Source organism: Microcaecilia unicolor, chromosome 1 (assembly GCF_901765095.1).
Source record: "Microcaecilia unicolor chromosome 1, aMicUni1.1, whole genome shotgun sequence".
Taxonomy (NCBI): Eukaryota; Metazoa; Chordata; class Amphibia; order Gymnophiona; family Siphonopidae; genus Microcaecilia; species Microcaecilia unicolor.
In genome coordinates, this window is record NC_044031.1 from 29,502,986 (window position 1) to 29,524,090 (window position 21,105).

The 21,105-nt window shown below is 44.8% G+C and overlaps 1 protein-coding gene across 1 annotated transcript in view; it reads right to left on the reverse strand.

Annotated features, from left to right (window-relative positions):
• Positions 1–5,366: 5,366 nt before the first annotated feature.
• LOC115462937 (zinc finger protein Xfin-like) overlaps positions 5,367–21,105 on the reverse strand; it is a 117,252-nt gene continuing 101,513 nt past the window's right edge. The window contains exons 9-13 of the mRNA XM_030193074.1: positions 19,661–19,729; positions 9,643–9,769; positions 7,165–7,241; positions 6,800–6,928; positions 5,367–6,158 (exon numbers count right to left, since the gene is read on the reverse strand). Coding sequence (XP_030048934.1) covers positions 5,367–6,158; positions 6,800–6,928; positions 7,165–7,241; positions 9,643–9,769; positions 19,661–19,729 — 1,194 coding nt within the window. The remainder of the gene's footprint in view (positions 6,159–6,799; positions 6,929–7,164; positions 7,242–9,642; positions 9,770–19,660; positions 19,730–21,105) is intronic.

Below are 21,105 nucleotides of genomic sequence, written 5' to 3' on the forward strand. Positions count from 1 at the left end.
TTTTCAAATCTATGCTGAAAACCCACCTTTTCACTGCTGCTTTTGGCTCCTACTACTACTACTACTACTACTACTACTACTTATCATTTCTATAGCGCTGCTAGACGTACGCAGTGCTGTACACTTGAACATGAAGAGTCAGTCCCTGCTTGAAAGAGCTTACAATCTAATCAGGACAAACAGGGCAAATAAGGGATAAGAGAATTAATAAGGTGGGAAAGATAAAACATGCAAAGGTACTGTACAAGTGAATAGGGGTTAGCAGTTAAAAGCAGAATCAAAAAGGTGGGCTTAGAGCCTAGATTTGAAGATGGCCAGAGATGGAACTTGACGTACTGGCTCAGGAAGTCTAGTCCAGGCATATGGTGCAGCAAGATAAAAGGAACAGAGTCTGGAGTTGGCAGTGGAAGGGCTCTTAAGATCAGCCATAGAGTTTTAAATTTAGCCCTGTATTACTACTACTATTTAGCATTTCTATAGCGCTACAAGGCGTACGCAGCGCTGCACAAACATAGAAGAAAGACAGTCCCTGCTCAAAGAGCTTACAATCTAATAGACAAACAATAAAGTAAGCAAATCAAATCAATTAATGTGTACAGGAAGGAGGAGAGGAGGGTAAGTGGAGGCGAGTGGTTACGAGTCAAAAGCAATGTTAAAGAGGTGGGCTTTCAGTCTATATTTAAAGGTGGCCAAGGATGGGGCAAGACGTAGGGGCTCAGGAAATTTATTCCAGGCGTAGGGTGCAGCGAGACAGAAGGTGCAAAGTCTGGAGTTGGCAGTAGTGGAGAAGGGAACAGATAAGAAGGATTTATCCATGGAGCGGAGTGCACGGGAAGGGGTGTAGGGAAGGCTCCTAGCCACTACTCATTTGCCTCCCCCCTTGTTCCTTCTCACCCAGTACTTCCCTCGCCCTTAATTGTCTTGTCTGTCTGTATTATTTTAGATTGTAAGCTCTATTGAGCAGGGACTGTCTCTCTGTGTCAGGTGTTCAGCGCTGTGTGCGTCTGGTAGCGCTATACAAATGCTAATAATAATAATAAAGGAGTGGAAATTCACTTACTCGTCAAACAGTTGTGGATCTTGTTGTGGACTCCTGATGCAGGCCCTGTAGGCCGAAATACAGCTGTGTCGAGTCTTGCTCACCGATCAGTAAACTTTGGATTTTTATCTGGAGCGTCTTCTGTTTACTTTTAGTCATCTTCGCTGTTTTGTTTTTTTTTATATTTCTGCGAACTTGTTTCTTCTGTTTTTACATCACATCATCTGTTTGTGTCCCTAGTCATGCATCCTAGGTTTATATAATCCTTTCAAGAAATCCAGTTAATCGTTTAACTTATTAGTGGAACATAACCACTAAAGCATGGTATGGTCGCATTTTCAATATAAAACCATGTACAGTATGCTTCCACCTTTTCCTACGTCAGCACTCACCTGTGGAATGCACTGCCTAAATCAGTGAAAACGAACCGGGATTATCTGCCTTTCAGGAAGTCACTTAAGACCTGCTTATTTGAGCACGCATACCCCAACGAACCTGTCCAACCACACTGACCTCAGGACATGGCCCTTCTGGACTGACCCGTTTCTTTATCCTTACCCTCCACCCTGACTATCCCTTTCCGTTCATTGTACTCAACTATTTGTAATAAATGTTGTAAGCCACATTGAGCCTGCCAGTGGCGGGAAAATTGTGGGATATAAAAGCTGAAAAATAAATAATAATAAATAATATGGTAATACTAGGGCCCAGCTAAGGAACAGGTTATTTTGAGTTAGTCTTCACTGGACCAAACTTGCTTTCATTGTGCCATCACCATCCAGCTGGATAGGCAGGGTCTTAAAAGGTGGAAGATAAAGGATTTTTTTTTAAACATTTTGTCACGTTATCCCAAGCAAACTCGGTTTCAATGTGGCTTACATTTGAAAATACAGAGAGACATAATAATAGAATTCAGTTATATCATGGGAGCAAGTACATGTATATGTCTGAAACGTTTTACAAAGATGAGATTACCATATATACCCAGCTGAGAATTTAAACGTCTGTCCTTTAATGATGCCACATGTTCCGAAATCATAGCCATAAGTATAGACAGTTATTCAAATATTATCACATGCATATACCAGAACAGGTATCCATACACACATTGCAAAAGTAAACAACAACTTCTACAGAGTACATCCAAAACTTAATTTTTATTTTCTCATTTCATTCTTCCAAAATTCCATCTAGAAGATTCCAAAGAAGTCCAAAACAAGTAAAGTAAAAAACAAAACAAAAACAAACAACAACGCCTGTAGAGAAAATATTTTGTTAATATAGGGTTAATCATTCTTACAATTTCTAAATAAATGTAGATTCTAAGAAGAGGAACAGTTCAGCTCTGACCTTGTGCATTACAAGTAGAACTGAATGTTCTTAGATATGCATTTTGGCCAGCTAGCTAACTAAGTCCAGAACTGTAACATGTTTGAAATGTATTTGTGATGACACACACCCTGTCTCCCTTGTGAAACTGCACGTAGTCATTGTAGGGAAAAGGTTTATAAGAGCGGGGGGGGGGGGGGGGGGGGGGGGGGGGGGGGAAGGGGGGGGGAGGTTGAGTCACACAACCTTCTGACTGATGTTGTATTTTTGTCTCCTTACAAGAAAATAAACCTGTTTGTGTTTAAGCCTGTTTGATCTCTTGGGATTCATGAGTATATTAGTTAATTCTTTTAACAGCTTGGTCCTTCGAGCCGGAAACCAATACGTTTTTCCTTGTGTAAGGATCGGAGCTGTTGTGCACATGGATTTTGAATAAATCCCTACTTAAAGTCCCCCGGGGCGATCCCGTAAAAAGGGGCCGGTTCTTCTGACACTTGGAAGGGTGACGGTTTTCTTTTCTGTGCATAACGAATCTCATGGGACCAATTTAGGTAATGTTGTGTCTTGTTTGTCTTTTAAATTAGTAACTGAGATTTGGAGCAAGGACTCTTTTTCTCAATCTGGGATTGCTATAGTATAAGAAAAGAAGTTCAAGGTTTGGAACCCACTCGCAGAGGAGTGCGGACTCTTTTTTGTGTTGTCTGAGACTGCTATAGGTGAAAAGAAGTCTGTGATCTGGGATCTGCTCAGAGACCATAGCCTGTGTGAGAAGGCTACTGTAATAAAGAACTCCGTGTGCATGTTAAAGACAAGAGAGAGTTGGTAGGAATTTGGAATTCCTGAAACCGACAGTTTAATAGCTATGAGAAATTTATGTTGTAAGCTTGTTATGTGTGCATGTCTGTGTTGTGTTTTATGAGAACTCCAAAGCAAGAGATCCTTTGTGGGGACCCTAAGTTTATGCATAAACGTAATCCAGATACTGTGTTGTTTTTCAATAAATGGAAAAAGAGATTTGGATTTGATGGTAAATTAACTGTTGCATCATGTTAGAAGTTACTACAAGATATAGGAAATTATGAGATCACTAACCCTAAGAAGCCCAAGACTGTTTCCCAGAATCTTGTAAAAGGGGAAAAAAATTAATTGAAATGTTTCATTTTTGTTTTTTCAACATAAGAAGAACTATATATTCTATAGCAAACAATGCATTGTACTTGAGAGTTTTTGATCATTTTAAATTTTGTTTTTTACTGGGAATACTAGAGGATTTTTTCTCCTGGTAAAGGGCTACTAAAACAGACGTCATGTTATGAGAATCAGGTGCTCAACATTCAGAGTTTCTATCTATCTACTTATTTAATAACTTATTTATGACATTTATATCACACATAAACATGCCTACATCAAAAGAAAAAGACAGCATGTGAGAACTTGCTCCTTTTGTTTTGTGGATTATAAAAATGCACTTAATATTGTTTATTACTATCATTTAAAAGACAGATATTGAATAATGAGGGCAGAGCTACCTTCATTCAGACGTCCAGAGTCAGTCTAAATGTGCCAGCTCTCCCTCTCCACACCCATACTTGCCCCCCCAGGACCTGCCCGCAGCTCTGGTTCTCCCACCCCACTCTGCACCTCCCCAATGTACCTTTCTAAACAAGTTTTCAGACTTGCAGACCAGCAGCAGCAATGCTCAAAGACTGCCTGGGGCCTGCACAGGCCTTTCCCTTTGACATTGCCAGCCCCTTCTGAAAACTGAAAGTTGCAGCAGAAGGAGCAGGCTAGGTCAGAGGGAAAGCATGCAGGCCTGAAGTCTTCTGTTTTGAAAGGTACATCGGGGGGGGGGGGGGGGGGTGACAGGGAGAGCCGCAGGCAGCTCCGGAAGGGGAAGGCACAATATTGGACCATGTACAGTGGGGAGAGATATGAAAGGAAGGGAACATGTGAAGAGTGGCCTAGTGGTTAGAGCACCGGTCTTGCAATCCAGAGGTGGCCGGTTCAAATCCCACTGCTGCTCCTTGTGATATCTTGGGCAAGTCACTTAACCCTCCATTGTCTCAGGTACAAACTTAGATTGTGAGCCCCCCTGGGACAGAGAAATATCCAGTGTACTTGAATATAACTCACCTTGAGCTACTACTGAAAAAGGTGTGAGCAAAATCTAAATAAATAAATTTTTTAATTGCAATTAATGTGTTAATTATGGTGTTAACTGCAATTAACTTTCAGCCCTAGTATATACTGAATTTTCCCATATTCCTGGAACATTAACTACACAGTATAAAACAATTGGTTTTACTCCAGTGTGGATTCTATGGTGTATGTTGAAATTATCTTTATCACTGAAGCTTTTACCACACTCAGTATGTGTAAACTGTTTCAGTCCTGTGTGATTTCTCTGGTAGATTATGATGTTTTACTTCTGACTAAAGCTTTAACTACACTCAGTACCTGAAAATGACTTCATCCTTGGGTGGACTTTTATTGGGCTTTGGGAGGCCCAACTTCCTACTAAAACATTTACTACAAGCAGGACAGGTACATAGTTTCACTGCAGAGTGGATTCTGTGCTGTATAATAGGGCTTATATCATCCTGGAAACTTTTACCACACTCAATGCATGTAAATGGTCTCATTCCTGTACAGATTCTCTCATGTAGAATGAGTGTTCCCTTGTCATTGAAACTTTCAACACACTCCATACACTTAAATGGTTTCATACCTGTGTGGATTCCTGGTGTTTGGTGGGGTTTGTTTTCTGATTGAATCAGTTCCCACACTCCATACACATAGTTTCACTCCTGTATGGATTCTCTGGTGTATAGTGAGACTTATCCCGGATGCTTTCACCATACTCAGTACATATTAATCATTTCACTCCTGTGTGGATTCTCTCATATATTGTGAGTTACCTCAGAAAGGCGGCATATCAAGTCCTATTTCCCTTTCTCGCTGAAGCTTTATCACACTCAGTACATATAAATGGTTTCACTCATGTGTGGATTGTCTGGTGCCTTGTGTGACTTCCCTTATCACTGAATCTTTTACCACACTCAGTACACAGAAATGGTTTCACTCCTGTGTGGATTCTCTGATGTACAGTGAGGATTTCCTTTTGGCGGAAGCTTTTACCACACTCAGTACATGTAAATGGTTTCACTCCTGTGTGTATTCTCTGATGTTTGATGAGGTGTCCCTTCTGAGTGAAACATTTATCACATTCAGCACACGTAAATGGTTTCATTCCTGTGTGGATTCTCAGGTGATTGATGAGGTGTCCCTTCTGAGTGAAGCTTTTATTACATTCAGCACAAGTAAATTGTTTCACTCCTGTGTGGATTGTGTGGTGCCTTGTGAGACTTCCCTTCTCACTGAAAGTTTTACCACATTCAGTACACATAAATGGTTTCAGTCCTGTGTGGATTCTCTGATGTACAGTGAGGATTTCCTTTTGGCGGAAGCTTTTACCACACTCAGCACATGTAAATGGTTTCACTCCTGTGTGGATTCTCTCATGTATTGTGAGTTTTCTCTTCTTACTGAAGCTTTTACCACACTCAGTACATATAAATGATTTCATTCTTGTGGTGATTCTCTGGTGTTTTGTGAGATTTTCCCTCTCACTGAAGCTTTTACCATACTCAGTACACATAAATGGTTTCAGTCCTGTGTGGCTTCTCTGGTGTTTTGTGAGACTTCCCTTCTCGCTGAAGCTTTTACCACACTCAGTACACATAAATGACTTCACTCCTGTGTGGATTCTCTGGTGTACAGTCAGGCTCTCCTTTTGGCAGAAGCTTTTACCACACTCAGTACATGTAAATGATTTCACTCCTGTGTGGCTTCTCAGGTGTTTGATGAGGTATCCCTTCTGAGTGGAGCTTTTATCACAAATAAATGGTTCTACTCCTGTGTGGATTCTTTCCAAGTTTAAGTTTTCATCACAAACACAACATGAAAATATCCTATCAATGGCGGTTTTTTGCTGGAATTTTGTAATGTTATTGACGTTTTCCCCATTTTTTGTTCTTGTACACATTTCGGTTTCTTTATTATTTTTTTGGTGTTGGTCCAGCTCTTTCTTCCTGTCAAAACCTTTCTCACACTCAGAATATGTAAAATTTGTCATGTTCATGCATGTTTTCTGTTGTGCATGTAATTCTATTTGACTGAAAATTTTCTCCCAGTCTGTAAACAGTGTCTCTTCAGTACCAGGATTTATAGTAGTAGTAGTATCAGATCTCTGCCATGACTTCAGAGTTATACAATCATTGAGGAATATCTTGCAAACATCACATAAACATCTTTGAGCTGTCATCTGGGTTCTCTGCTCTTCCCCTGTATTTGAGAGACTCCTGGTATTGTGCTCACAAAGTGCTACGCTTTCAGTTGAATTATTTTGCTTCATTTCAGAGATACACTGACTTTTTCCTTTTTCTCCCCAATCAGAACAGGAAGTTGTTCCTTCTTTGTCTCTTTCTGACATCTTTTCCTCTTCAATCTCTTCACTGAGCTTCCAGTGATGTATCTCTGTATCACTATTTTTGCGTTCATCTTTCACATAAAAAAGTAAACATCGGGGAATTATTGCACAACAGTTCAGCCAATTCAGTAATACAATTTTTTTGTAAATTTGCCACCCCTTCTCTACTGGGAATACAGATTTTCCAAGCTGATCAGTGCAGGAGATACTGATAAGATATACAATCACATACAAGATGAAATTATATCTTAACTAATCATTTCCCTTCCTTTAGTCAGCTGAACTGTTCTCAATAAATGGGTCTTACCCTCTCATACCAGCAGATGGAGGTAGAGAAAAAGCTAGGCTTTTCCAGTGAACTCAATGGTATAAGCTGCTGGTGCTCTGGGAAAGTTCCAGTAGATATCTGCTAAAGCAGTTTACAGGGGAGGGGAGCAAGTGGATAGGAAGGGTGGGTTTGGGGTTGAACAGGCAGGTCTTGCAGGGACATCTTGGGTTGTAGGGGGTAGGGGTTTTGGGGGGAGGGGGAAGAGCAGCAGTGAGAGACCGGTGGTACTAGGGTCCTGGAATGGGAATGGTCTCAACAATCATGGGAAGTGGTGTTTAAGGGATTATCTAGAATGCAGTGGGAGGTGGTGGAGATGAAAACGGTAATGGAATTCAAACATGCGTGGGATAAACACAAAGGAATCCTGTTTAGAAGGAATAGATCTACAGAATCTTAGCAGAGATTGGGTGGCGACGCCAGTAATTGGGAAGCAAAACCAGCGCTGGGCAGACTTCCCTGATCGTGGCTGAATAGATAGGGATAGGTTGGATTGTAAATTTTAAGGGGCTTTGATGTTAGCTCCAGAACTTAGTATAAGAACAGTGCTGGGCAGACTTCTACGGTCTGTGCCCTGAGAATGGCAAGGACAAATCAAACTTGGGTATAATGAGTTTATTTTGTTGGGTAGACTGGATGGACCGTACAGGTTTTTATCTGCTGTCATTTACATTTTTGCAAGAAATGCATTTAAATCGTAGAGATTCGCATGTTTGAAATTGCCACCCCTTTGTGGAGGTGTTGGTTCATCAGGGACAGGGGGATAAATGTACGGAAGGCGTGGCTATACTACTTCAGCAAAGGCTTTTGATTTCACCCTTCAACAGGTGTTTAAAGATTCGGATGGGCAATGTTTAGCTTTGAGGGGGTTGTACCAGGGTAAGGAGCTGACCTTTGTCAATTTGTATGCGCCGGATATGGGTCAATCTTTTTCCAGACACTCCTGGGGGATTCAAGCATTTGTTCAGAGGGAGGTAACAGTGGATGGGGATTTTAACGTGACCCAGGATGCTCATTTAGATCACTCTACTGGGGGAGGTCACTATAGTAAACCACATAGAAAAGCCTTGTTGGATTTTATGAGGGGCTTGGAGGTGGTGGATTATTGGTGTTTGCTGCATGGGATCCAACATAGTTACACTTTTCACTCACATGCTACTCATACGTATACCAGAATTGATGGGTTATGGGCTCATTGTAACTTGTGGGGTCAGTTAGGGGAGGCAGATATACAGCATATTCAGATTTCAGTTCATGCTGGGGGGGACATAGGGGCAGGGGCTTTTGGAGACTTAATGAATCTCTCTTGGGGATGAATGTGTTTGTAAGGAGGTGGATCTTGCAGAGTTCCAGAGCTTGACTATTCATTGAGTGAAAAAATATGTCCTCCTATTTGTTTTAAAAGTATTTCCACGTAACTTCCTCGAGTGTCCCCTAGTCTTTGTACTTTAGGAACGAGTAAAAAAAATCGATTGACTTCTACTTGTCCTACACCACTCAGGATTTTGTAGACCTCAATGATATCCCCCCTCATCCGTCAACTTTTCCAAGCTGAAGAGCCCTTACCTCTTTAGCCTTTCCTCATACGAGATGAGTTCCATCCCCTTTATCATTTTGAGGTCACTCTTCTTTGAACCATTTCTAATTCCGCTATATCTTTTTGAGATACGGCGACTAGAACTTTAACCTGCAGACTGTGGGCACTGGACGCAACTGCTTTATTACTTATGAGGTCCGCATGCGGACAAACCTTCTTATTTTCAAGCTGAAAGACTCTTGTGTACAGAGGCAATATAGTAATTTTGAGTGGCTGAAGAATGAACTTGAGCGAGATAATAAGATTGTAGTGCCACTGCTGCCTGAAAAGGTTCTGAAACGACCGCTCCCATTCCAGGATGAGGGAGTATTTGAGGGCACATTCATAGAAGAACGACCGCAAGGCCTAGAGCAATTTATTAACCAACCTCTGACGCAGGTGGCTTGGCCGACACACGGACTGCGTCAGGTCTGTCCAATAAATTTTCAGTTGATGTTCCTATTTCTGAAGGCTCCTTGTGCTTTTAGTCTTTGCTACCTGGGTTTTGCAAGGGACTTGTGATCTGGATTGACCACTGTTGGAAGCAGGACACTGGGCTAGATGGACCATTGCTCTGACCCAGTAGGGCTAATCTTATGTTCTTTTGTGCTCCTCAGCTCCTGGCTTTTAGCCCTGATACAGGAAGTAGAAGAGGATTTGTCTCAATTTAAGGGGAAGAAAACGGGAAAGACACTTAACATAAGATAGTCTAAAGGTTCCTCAATCCTGGGTCTAACACTGCCATCCTCAGAAAACAAGCCTGAAATAGGCTGCAATCACATTTGGAATTTTCTGAAGTAGACGAGATGTAGGAAAATGTCTCAAATTACTTTTATTGAATAAGCCCCTGTATCTGCTAAGAATGGAGATAACACAATCCTTACCTAGTGAGATCAGGGTCTCATAATTCTCCTTCATCACCTCCCTGTAAAGCTCCTTCTGGCCTTCATCCAAATACTCCCAATGCTCCTGGGAGAAGTGAACAGTGATATCCTCAAACGTCACTCGCTCCTGAAACACAAACCAGAAACAAATTCAGTGATGTGTGGAGGAGCTCAGAATGCATTAGATTTCAGATGACTTTATTCTGCCAACATTATACCATAGGGAAGGGGACTCCAGGACACCTCTTCCCCCGAAAATTGACAGATTTACTTCCCCATGAATAGCCCTAGACTCTGTTTTCTCTGTCAGTGATTCCCAAACCTGGAACCCCAGCCAGCCAAGTTCACAGGATATCCATAATGAATATTCATAGAATCGATCTGCATACACTGACTCTTTGGAATGCAAATCTATCTTATACATATTCATTGTGGATATCCTGTAAACCTGGCTGGCTGAGGTTCCCCCAGGACAGGTTTGGAAACCCTGCTCTATGTACTCCATTGTTTGCAAATCTAACTATGAACTTAGGTGCAGACACTTATAACAGCTAGTATTATATAAAGGGAAGTAGGTACCTATATCCCTTCATAGAACAGGCTCCTATCAGACACCTATGTACAGTTAAAGAATTACACTCTCAAAAGGCCTTAACCCTTTTATATATTTATATATATATATAATATATTTATAAATGATTTAGAGATGGGAGAAACTAGCGAGGTAATTAAATTTGCTGATGACACAAAGTTATTCAAAGTCGTTAACTCGCGACAGGATTGTGAAAAATTACAAGAGGACTTTACGAGACTGGGAGACTGGGCGGCTAAATGGCAGATGACGTTTAATGTGAGCAAGTGCAAGGTAATGCATGTGGGAAAAAAGAACCCGAATTATAGCTACGTCATGCAAGGTTCCACGTTAGGAGTTACGGACCAAGAAAGGGATCTGGGTGTCGTCGTCGATAACACACTGAAACCTTCTGCTCAGTGTGCTGCTGCGGCTAGGAAAGCGAATAGAATGTTGGGTATTATTAGGAAAGGTATGGAAAACAGGTGTGAGGATGTTATAATGCTGTTGTATCGCTCCATGGTGCGACCGCACCTTGAGTATTGTGTTCAATTCTGGTCGCCGCATCTCAAGAAAGATATAGTAGAATTGGAAAAGGTGCAGCGAAGGGCGACTAAAATGATAGAGGGGATGGGACGACTTCCCTATGGAGAAAGACTAAGGAGGCTAGGGCTATTCAGCTTGGAGAAGAGACGGCTGAGGGGAGACATGATAGAGGTATATAAAATAATGAGTGGAGTGGAACAGGTGGATGTGAAGCGTCTGTTCACGCTTTCCAAAAATACTAGGACTAGGGGGCATGCGATTAAACTACAGTGTAGTAAATTTAAAACAAATCGGAGAAAATTTTTCTTCACCCAACGTGTAATTAAACTCTGGAATTCATTGCCGGAAAATGTGGTGAAGGCGGTTAGCTTAGCAGAGTTTAAAAAGGGGTTGGATGGTTTCCTAAAGGACAAGTCCATAAACCGCTACTAAACGGACTTGGAAAAATCCAAAATCCCAGGAATAACATGTGTAGAATGTTTGTACGTTTGGGAAGCTTGCCAGGTGCCCTTGGCCTGGATTGGCCGCTGTCGTGGACAAGATGCTGGGCTCGATGGACCCTTGGTCTTTTCCCAGTATGGCATTACTTATGTACTTATATACGCAGACGATGTCACAATCTACACCCCTTACAAACATGATCTATCAGAAATCACCAAAGAAATCAAACTCAGCCTGAACACCATGACCTCATGGGCGAATGCATTTCAACTAAAACTTAACACAGAAAAAACACACAGAGGCTTATTTTCAAAGCACGTAGACTTACAAAGTTGGATATGTTACTATGGAACTTTGTAAGTCTATGTGCATTGAAAATAGGGCTCACAGTCTCATTCTCTCATCCCAATACAACACGAACAAACCCACCAACATAACCACTCCAGATTACACCCTCCCTATCTCAGACAGCCTAAAAATTCTCGGAGTTACAATGGACCGAAACCTCACACTACAGAGCCAAGTAAAAGCTACAACAAAGAAAATGTTCCACTCAATGTGGAAGCTCAAATGAGTGAAACCTTTTTTCCCCAAGGGACATATTTCGTAACTTGGTACAATTCATGGTACTAAGCCATTTGGCCGAGATTTGAGGGCCACAAGCATTAGAATCACAGCCATCCCCTGACCCCCTGTATCTTTAAGTCTAATCTCAATGGGAAGCATCATTGCCCTTAGGTTAGTTCAGTGGGTCTCAACTCAGTCCTCAGGGCACAACCAAGCCAGCCAGGTTTTCAGGATATCCTCAATGTGTTAGGTATGTGAAATTCTGAGGCCAGCAACCTTTTTCTCTTGAGTTGTGGCAGGTTAAGAATGTACTCTCCCCTCCTTCCAGCAATCTGTGAGATGAAATCTTGCTTAACTTTAGTCAGAGCTGCCAAGTTACCCAGTTCCAAGAGGAAGGCTGTAGACCAGCCCTGGATTTTAGGCAACCCTGACATGATGCAAAATGGAACCTGAAGCATTGATTTCTACGGGTAGAATTAAGAACTACAGATACCACGCTACTTTTGGAATGCAGGTTCAAATCCAGGAGTGACCAAAAAGGCTCCCTCCTGGAGTAGATTATCTTGGAAACTTTGCCTTAATTTCATAAGGGTATCACATGGAAGCCTTGAAATAGAAACTAGCCTTTCCCCCTAAATATATGTTCAGAGGGCTTTGTAGATGCAACCCTAGCAGAGCAAGCTGCACAGAAGGAATGAAAGACATAGCTATGTGGTGGTGGGAGATATCTCTACTGGAATAGAAGGGGGTGCTGCTTGTCAGGAATGAGGTGCAATTAAAGAACTGTACCTTGGGGGGAGGGAGGTCTCTACTGGAATCCCAGGAGGTGTTACATGGCCGGAGTGAGGTGCACGGAAGGAATAAGATACACTGTCAGAGCAGAGAAGGAAGTCAAGGACTGGAATAGGAGGGAGTAGAGCACCGGGGCAGGAATAAGGTGCAGTGGCAGAGGAACGTGTGTGAGGGTCTCAGTACTAGAATAGCAGGAACTGTTGCATAGCAGGAATGAGGGGTAACAACAGTGCTCTGTGTCTAAAAGTCTTGATACTGGAAATATAGGTAGTGTTAAATAGCAGAAATGAGGTGCAATAGCAGAGCTATGTGTGTGTGTGGGGGGGGGGAGCTCCTTCATGGATGGTCACGCTGGACACTATTAATTCAAGCCTTATTCTTGGAACCAAATGCAATATTGCAGCCAGACCCCCTGATCTGGATGGACACAGGTGCACCTTTACCATTCCCCAGCACATCAATCTTGCAACTGATACCAAAAAATCATTTTGGCAGGGAGGCAGGTCGGGAATTTTGTGCAACACAAGGAGTCCTAGTCTGATCAGGTTCAGAGTACCTGAGTCTGATTAATAATTTGCAGTGTTGCAGTTATATAAATATACAGTGCAATTCGCTTAAGTGCAAGGGTCTGGCTGTGAACACAGTACAGGGTGCCTTACTTATCTATTTGTAATTGAGCTGATGCTGTTGGGAGAGGGGAAATCTAATGGCCACTGGGAACGGGGAGGGGGAGGCAAAGTAATAGAGAGTAAGAGAGGGTTAGACGCAGCACCCAATCCTGCAAGAAGGGCTGGATCCACCCAAATCTATTACCCAATTCCACCACAAGTGCTGACTCCATCTGGGTTCAGCACTCATTCCCACTGGAAAGCTGCCATCTACCCAGATCCAGCACTCATTCCCACAAGAAGGGCTGCAGCCACCCGGATCCAGCACTAATTCACATCATAAGGCCTGGATCCACCTATATCCAGCACCCAATCCCACCAAAAGTGTTGGATCCATCCAAAAACAGCCCTCCTTAATCTCTCTTTCTATGCTTTCCAAATTCTCTCTCCTACCTCCCCAAGATCTCCAGGATGTCTCTCCTATCTTCTCGCCCCTACAACCTGCAGCATGTCTCTCCTTCCTTTCCTGCCCCTTTGATGTCCAACATGCCTCTCCTTGTCCTACGTCCTTGATCTTCAGAATCTCTCTCTTCCCTTCCATTATCCACAGCATCTCTCTTCTTCCTCTGCCCCAGTGGCGTAGATACGTGGGGCCTGGGAGCCCCCAAATTTCCTCCGGGCCCCTGGTTTTGTTGGCGGGGGTCCCCAACCAAAGACTGACGCTGGAGAAGGCTTCAGCTGGTGGGGGTTGGGGACCCCCACCAGCCTAGGTATTTGCTGCAGCTTGCAGTTAGCAATTGGGGGAGCGACAGGGCGGCAAGGCGGCAGTGGGCGGCAGTGGGGCGGCAGACCAAAATGTGCCCCCCAGTTCGGGATCTGACCCCCTCCCACCGCGAAGTCTGGCTACGCCCCTGCTCTGCCCCCTACCCCGTGTTATCCAACACGTCTCTCTTCCTCCTTTCAGGAAAATGCCATTATCCAGCTTCCTCCCTCCCTCTCTCTCTTCGCTTACCCACTCCCCTGTGCAACAGCTTCCCCTCTTCTTCTCTTCCATTGACATCTCCCATTATCTTCGTCTCTTCCATTGACATCCTTGCGAAGGATGTAAAAAGAATTGAAGCGGTGCAAAGAAAAGCTACGAGAATGGTAAGGGATTTGCGTTACAAGACGTATGAGGAGAGACTTGATGACCTGAACATGCATACTCTGGAGGAAAGGAGAAACAGGGGTGATATGATACAGACGTTCAAATATCTGAAAGGTATTAATCCGCAAACGAACCTTTTCCGGAGATGCGAAGGAGGTAGAACGAGAGGACATGAAATGAGATTGAAGGGGGGCAGACTCAAGAAAAATGTCAGGAAGTATTTTTTCACGGAGAGAGTAGTGGATGCTTGGAATGCCCTCCCGCGGGAGGTGGTGGAAATGAAAATGGTAACAGAATTCAAACACGCGGGGGGTAATCATAAAGGAATCCTGTTCAGAAGGAATGGATCCTAAGAAGCTTAGCCGAGATTGGGCGGCAGAGCCGGTGGCGGGAGGCGGGGATAGTGCTGGGCAGACTTACAGGTACAAATCAAGGTAAGGTATACACAAAAAGTAGCACATATGAGTTTAGCTTGTTGGGCAGACTGGATGGACCATGCAGGTCTTTTTCTGCCGTCATCTACTATGTTACTATGTTACTTCTCATTTTCCAGCCACAGCAAACTCAAGTCTAAATAGATAAGGGAGGTGCACTGTGAATTCCAGCACTGAGGTTCCTGTCATTGTCTGTCAGGGCCTGCCCCTCTCAAGGGCAGTTCACTTCCTGTAATGGCGGGACCCAGCAGAGAAGGTCAGCACATATCAGAACGGGGGCTCGCCGCATACCGAAAGTAGCAGTGGCAGTCAAAATAGAACAGCGCTCCGTTTTTACGGTAGTACTTAGAGGATCCGGGAGATCCATCTTTTACTTCCTCCCGTTTAAATTTTCTTTCATTTATTTGTTTATTGGGATTTATTAACCGCCGTTATGAAGAGATTCATCCAAGGCGGTGTACAGCACCTACAGATTAACATAAAATTTACAATTTTGTTAACAGCATAATAATAGTAAAAATGACCAAATATAAACATAAATACAATATGTAAACTTAAGAATAGCAATGAAAGAAAGAGTATCAAAAATATACACACTTAACAGCACTGCAATTCAAATAGCAGAGATATAATATGACGTCAGCATAATACTAATGAAACATCTAATAAGCACACATTAGAACACTCAGATAACATAGATTATCTCTCAGACCTTAATGCAGCTTCTGAAATCCAAATATGAAGCTAAGGAAAGAGTAAGAGGGGGAAGGTGGATTTCGATCCTGGGAAACTGAGGAACTGAGTTCAATTCCCGGCACAGGCAGCTCCTTGTGACTCTGGGCAAGTCACTTAACCCTCCATTGCCTGCCGCATAGAGCCTGCCATGAGTGGGAAAGTGTGGGGTACAAATGTAACTAAAAAAAAAACAAAAACAAAAAAAAAGGAGGGCTGGGGAAGAAGGAACACGAACTCTCCTACCTGCTGAGCACAAAGCCCTGCAGCCATTCTCCTGCCCTTCTCCATAGCACCATTTCCAGCCCTGGCTCCCTCTTTGCTGTGTCAGTGCAAACTGCTCAGCTAAGCTTCTCTCTCTTAAAGGTTTCAGAGAGAGAAAGAGAGAAGAAAGGGGAGGGAACTAATTGGGAAGTCAGAGAGAAGCAGGAGAGAGGGAGGAGGGAGAGGACTTGGGGGAAGAGCCGCTTCTGACTGCTGCCATCTCCTGCAGCCGCCCAGCTCTACCAGCTGTTCCTGTACACACCATCCCAGACTCAGTCCAAGAATCTGTATTACTGGATAATTTGTACTTTTAAAGGGGACATGGAAGGGTTCCCAAAGCACAGGGCCTAGAAGAACTAGAAAGCTGGGAATCAAAGAGTTAGGGTCCAGCAGGGGCTAAGCGAGAAAAGGAAAATTCTGTATCAGAAATAAAATAATTAAGTTTCTCTGTTGCTGAAACTAATAACCTTGAAGGGGTATATGATGTTAATGTTTGGCAGAGGAAATTAATTCATCGAGCCAAAAGGTTCCAGCGAAGGCCTTTAATCCTAGACATAGTAACATGGAGGGGCATAATCGAATGGGGCCAGTCATCTATATGGGCGGCCATCTCTAAAGCTGGCCCACGGAAAGCAGCATACCCGACCGTATTATCGAAACAAGATGGCCGGCCATCTTTCGTTTCAATAATACGGTCGGGGCCGGCCAAATCTCAACATTTGAGATCACTGCCATTGGTTTCCCGCCGATAACCCCCATCCTCCCACCCTGTCAGACTGTCATAGTAATGCTTGAATATTTTCACTTATATACACTGTCAGCTAGCACATTTGCTTATTTCTGATCTGAGGAAGAAGGGCAACCTTCGAAAGATAATCAAGAAATGTATTAAGTTATGTCCAATAAAAAAGGTATCATCTTATTTTCTTTTCCATGTTTTATTTTGTTTGATTTCTATTGATAACCACCGATAATGGAAACTAATGGCGGCCATCTCAAACTCGGCCAAATCCAAGCCATTTGGTTGTGGGAGGAGCCAGCATTTATAGTGCAGTGGTCCCCCTCACATGCCAGGACACCAACCGGGCACCCTAGGGGGCACTGCAGTGGACTTCACAAATTGATCCCAGGTGCATAGCTCCCTTACCTTGGGTGCTGAGTCCCCCCAAACCCACTACCCACAACTGTACACCACTACCATATCCCTTAAAGGGTAAAGGGGGGCACCTACATGTGGGTACAGTGGGTTTGTGATGGGTTTTGGAGGGCTCACATTTATCACCACAAGTGTAACAGGTATGGGGGGTATGGGCCTGGGTCCGGCTGCCTGAAGTGCACTGCACCACTAAAAATTGCTCCAGGGACCTGCATACTGCTGTCATGGATCTGGGTATGACATTTGAGTCTGGCATAGAGGCTGGCAAAAAATGTTTAAACAAATTTTTTTTGGGGTGGGAGGGGGTTGGTGACCACTGGGGGAGTAAGGGGAGGTAATCCCCTATTCCCTCCGGTGGTCATCTGGTCAGTTGGGGCACTTTTTTGAGACTTGGTCCTAAAAATAAATGGACCAAGTGAAGCCGGCGAAGTGCTCGTCAGAGCCGGCCTTCTTTTTTCCATTATCTGCCAGAGCCAGCCATTTCGAAACCATGCCCCCGTCCCGCCTTCCGTACCCCGCCGAAACGCCCCCTTTAACTTTGGCCAGCCCTGCGACAGAAAGCAACTGAAGCCGGCCAAAATCGGCTTTCGATTATACTGATTTGGCCAGGTTTAGGAGATGGCCGGCCATCTCCCAATTTGTGTCGGAAGATGGCCAGCCTTCTCGTTTGAAAATAAGCAGGATAGTAACACAGTAAATGACGGCAGATAAAGACCTGAACGGTCCATCCAGTCTGCCCAACAAGATAAACTCATTTATATGGTATGTGTTACTTTATATTTATTTATTTATTTATTTATTTATTGCATTTGTATCCCACATTTTCCCACCTATTTGCGGGCTCAGTGTGGCTTACAATAAGACATGAATAATAGAAATACATTTGATTCGACTAAGTTATGGATTACATTGTATATGTATACCCGAGTTTGATTTGTCCTTGCCTTTCTCATGGCACAGACCGTAGAAGTCTGCCCAGTACTGTTCTTGTACTAAGTTCTGGAGCTAACGTCGAAGCCCCTTAAAATTTACACTCCAGCCCATCCCTATCTATTCAGTCACAATCAGGGCGTAGACCGTAGAAGTCTGCCCAGCTCCCATTTTGTTTCCAATTACCGGCATCACCACCCAAACTCCGCTAAAATTCCATGGATCCATTCCTTCTAAACAGGATTCCTTTGTCTTTATCCCATGCATGTTTGAATTCCATTACCGTTCAGAACATTGTTCTGCCCCCGGCAGCCTTATACTGGTCTTCATAGCGTAGCTGTAAAATGTGTTTCTGTTGCAAACATTTTATCGGTGACCATGAAAGTACAAGAAACAAAGGCAAACGTGACAAAAGTCATCTGCTTTTTCCAACAGTATTAAATCTCCAACTCTACCCCTTCCTCCCCATCCATGGCAGGAAAGCAACCAGTAGGGAGAATTTGATTCCTTAATTCCTCACTATTAATGTTATAAAAACAAAACTAATAACCCCAATTACAATGACCTGCCCCTCCCCCTATTTATGGTGAGAGAACAGTAGAGAAAATTTTCAAAGAATATCATAAGAAGAAATCAGAGCCTTGCAACCACTTTGAAACTGCATGATTAGATTACTGTAACGTGTAACCTGGGTCTCGCCCGTGGACTTCCAGCTCAGCGTGGTCCTCACCGCACCGGACCCTGGGTACAGGGACAATTCCATTAGTTCACCCACACTCCACCACTCGGTATTCTTTCACCTCCACTCTCGCTTTGAGTTTGGGAGTGGTTTCAACGGTCCGGAATTGCGAGCCGGGGTTTGGGAGACACTGTCACTCTAGCTGGGCTGAGCTTTACCCCCAGCCTCCTTCTCAGAATAACCATTCGGAGCTCCCAAGTCTTTGCAAGAAAGTAACTTTTTATGGCAATTTCTGCAACAAGGCAGCAACTGTGAATCCAACTTATTAACTTCATTCACGGATAATCCAGTTCAGTTTTTTTTCTCTTCTGTTACTCCTATAAGGAGCACCTCTACCACTCTCCCCTTCAGGGCTCAGCTGTATACGTATATTTACAGGGCTCCTGTCCATACCCATCCAGTTGGGAGATGATAGATTCAAAGGCTGCACTCCTCCTCTCAATGCCAATTCAAACCTTCGGGCTCAGACCCCCTCAGTCTGACCCTCCTGCAGTGGTGACCACTCTCTCGATTCACTCTAGTCTGGGACAGGCTCTCCGTAGCGCCGGTCTCCCTCCTCCCGGGCTGGGCCTTTCTTCTACCCACCCATAGCCAGGAGCGTAGCCAGACCTCATGGTGGGAGGGGCCAGGGGGCACATTTTGGTCTGCTGCCCCAACATTGCCCCCCTGCTGCGCCTCACCACCCCCTCACTGCCCTGTCACTCCCCACCCACTGCTGCAGCAAATACCTTGGCTGGTGGAGGTCCCCAACCCTTGCCAGCTGAAGCATTGTCCAGCTCCAGTCTCTGGCGCCACCGCATTGCCTTCCCTGCTCTGTCTTCCTCTCATGTCCTGCATGCTCCTTTTAGTGAAATTGAGCATACTGCCAGACGTGAGGGGAAGACAGAAGGGCAGGCAAAGTGGCAGCGCTGGAGATTGGCACTGGACAATGCTTCAGCTGGCAGGGGTTGTGGACCCCTGCCAACAAAACCAGGGGTCCACAAGAAATTTTGGGGGGCCCAGGCCCCCATAGCCCCATGCAGCTACGCCACTGCCCGTAAGCACACTTGTATCCTGGTTGCTGCTTTATGGAGCCACAACCTGACTCTTACAGCCAGTGATTCAGGATTCCCCATTTCTCCTCCTGATCTGTGGCTGGGGATATTCAGGCCACTGAGAACCTGAAGACAAACCAATGATACCCTCAAAGGGCAATCTCTATCTCCTTCTAATCTCCTCCCACAAGCCTCTGCAAAACGCAAGGCCATGGCCCCTCTCTGCACAGAACTTTTCAAAAGGAAAATGAAGTTTTCTCTGCTATACCCGCTAAGGCACAGTTACAGCATGATAATAAGATCCTATACCTGGACATAGTACGCAAATTGGAACAATTCATCCATTTCTTGCCTTTTCCAATGGCATCACCTTGGGCAGGACATTGATTTGCACCAGAGGAGACCACTGGCCAACCATGGGGCAACACCATCCCGACGGAGGACTACAACATATTGATTTAGCTATGCAACTGACCTGCTTGCTCGTTTCTTCAAACCTTGACATATGAGAGAACATTATTTATTACTAGTAAAAAAGGTCCGTTTCTGTCAGAAATGAAATGGGCGCTAGCAAGGTTTTCCTCAGAGTGTATGTTTCAGAAAGATTGTGTGTGAGAGATGGAGTGTGTGTGTCAGAGAGAGAGAATGAGAGAGAGACACACACACACACACACACACACACACACACAGAGTGTGATTGTGTTTTTGTGTGAGATAGTGTGTGAGAGACAGAGTGTCTGTGTGTGTGTGTGAGACTGTGTGTGAGAGAGAGGGACAAAGAGATAGAGACTGTGTGTGTGTGACAGAGACAGTGTGATAGACAGAGAGTGTGTCAGAGAGAGTGTATGTGAGAGACAGAGAGTGAGTGAGTGACTGGTCTGAGGACCCCCATCACCTCCTCCCTCTCCCCTGCCCCCACCAATGTGCAGCAACCCTCCTCTCCCCCTGCAGCATCCCTCCTGTCTCCCCTGCCCCCACCCATCTGGTCTCAGGACCCCCTCCCCACCAACCCTCCACTCCCCCTGCAGCCACGCATGTGCAGCAGCCCTCCTCTCTCCCCTGCCCCCCTGCAGCCACCCATGTCCAACTACCCTCCTCTTCTTTCCCCTTGCCCCCCTGTAGCCACCCATGTCCAGTGACCCACTTCTTTCCCCTGCCCCCCTGCAGCCACCCATGTCTATCGACCCTCCTCTCCCCCTGCCCCCCTGCAGCATCCCTTCTGTCTCCCCTGCCCCCCCTGCAGCCACCCATCTGGTCTCAGGACCCCCTCCCCACCTCCCTCTTCCCTGCCCCCCCCCTGCAGCCATCTATGTCCAGCGACCCTCCTCTCCCCCTGCAGCCACCCATGTCCAGCGACCCTCCCCTCCCCCTGCCCCCCTCCAGCCACTCATGTCCAGCAACCCTCCCCTCCTGCCCCCCTCGGTGCATCACCCAAGCCCCTCCCCCAGCACATCACCCAAGCCCCTACCCCCCCCCTCGGGCACATCAACCCCCTTGCCACC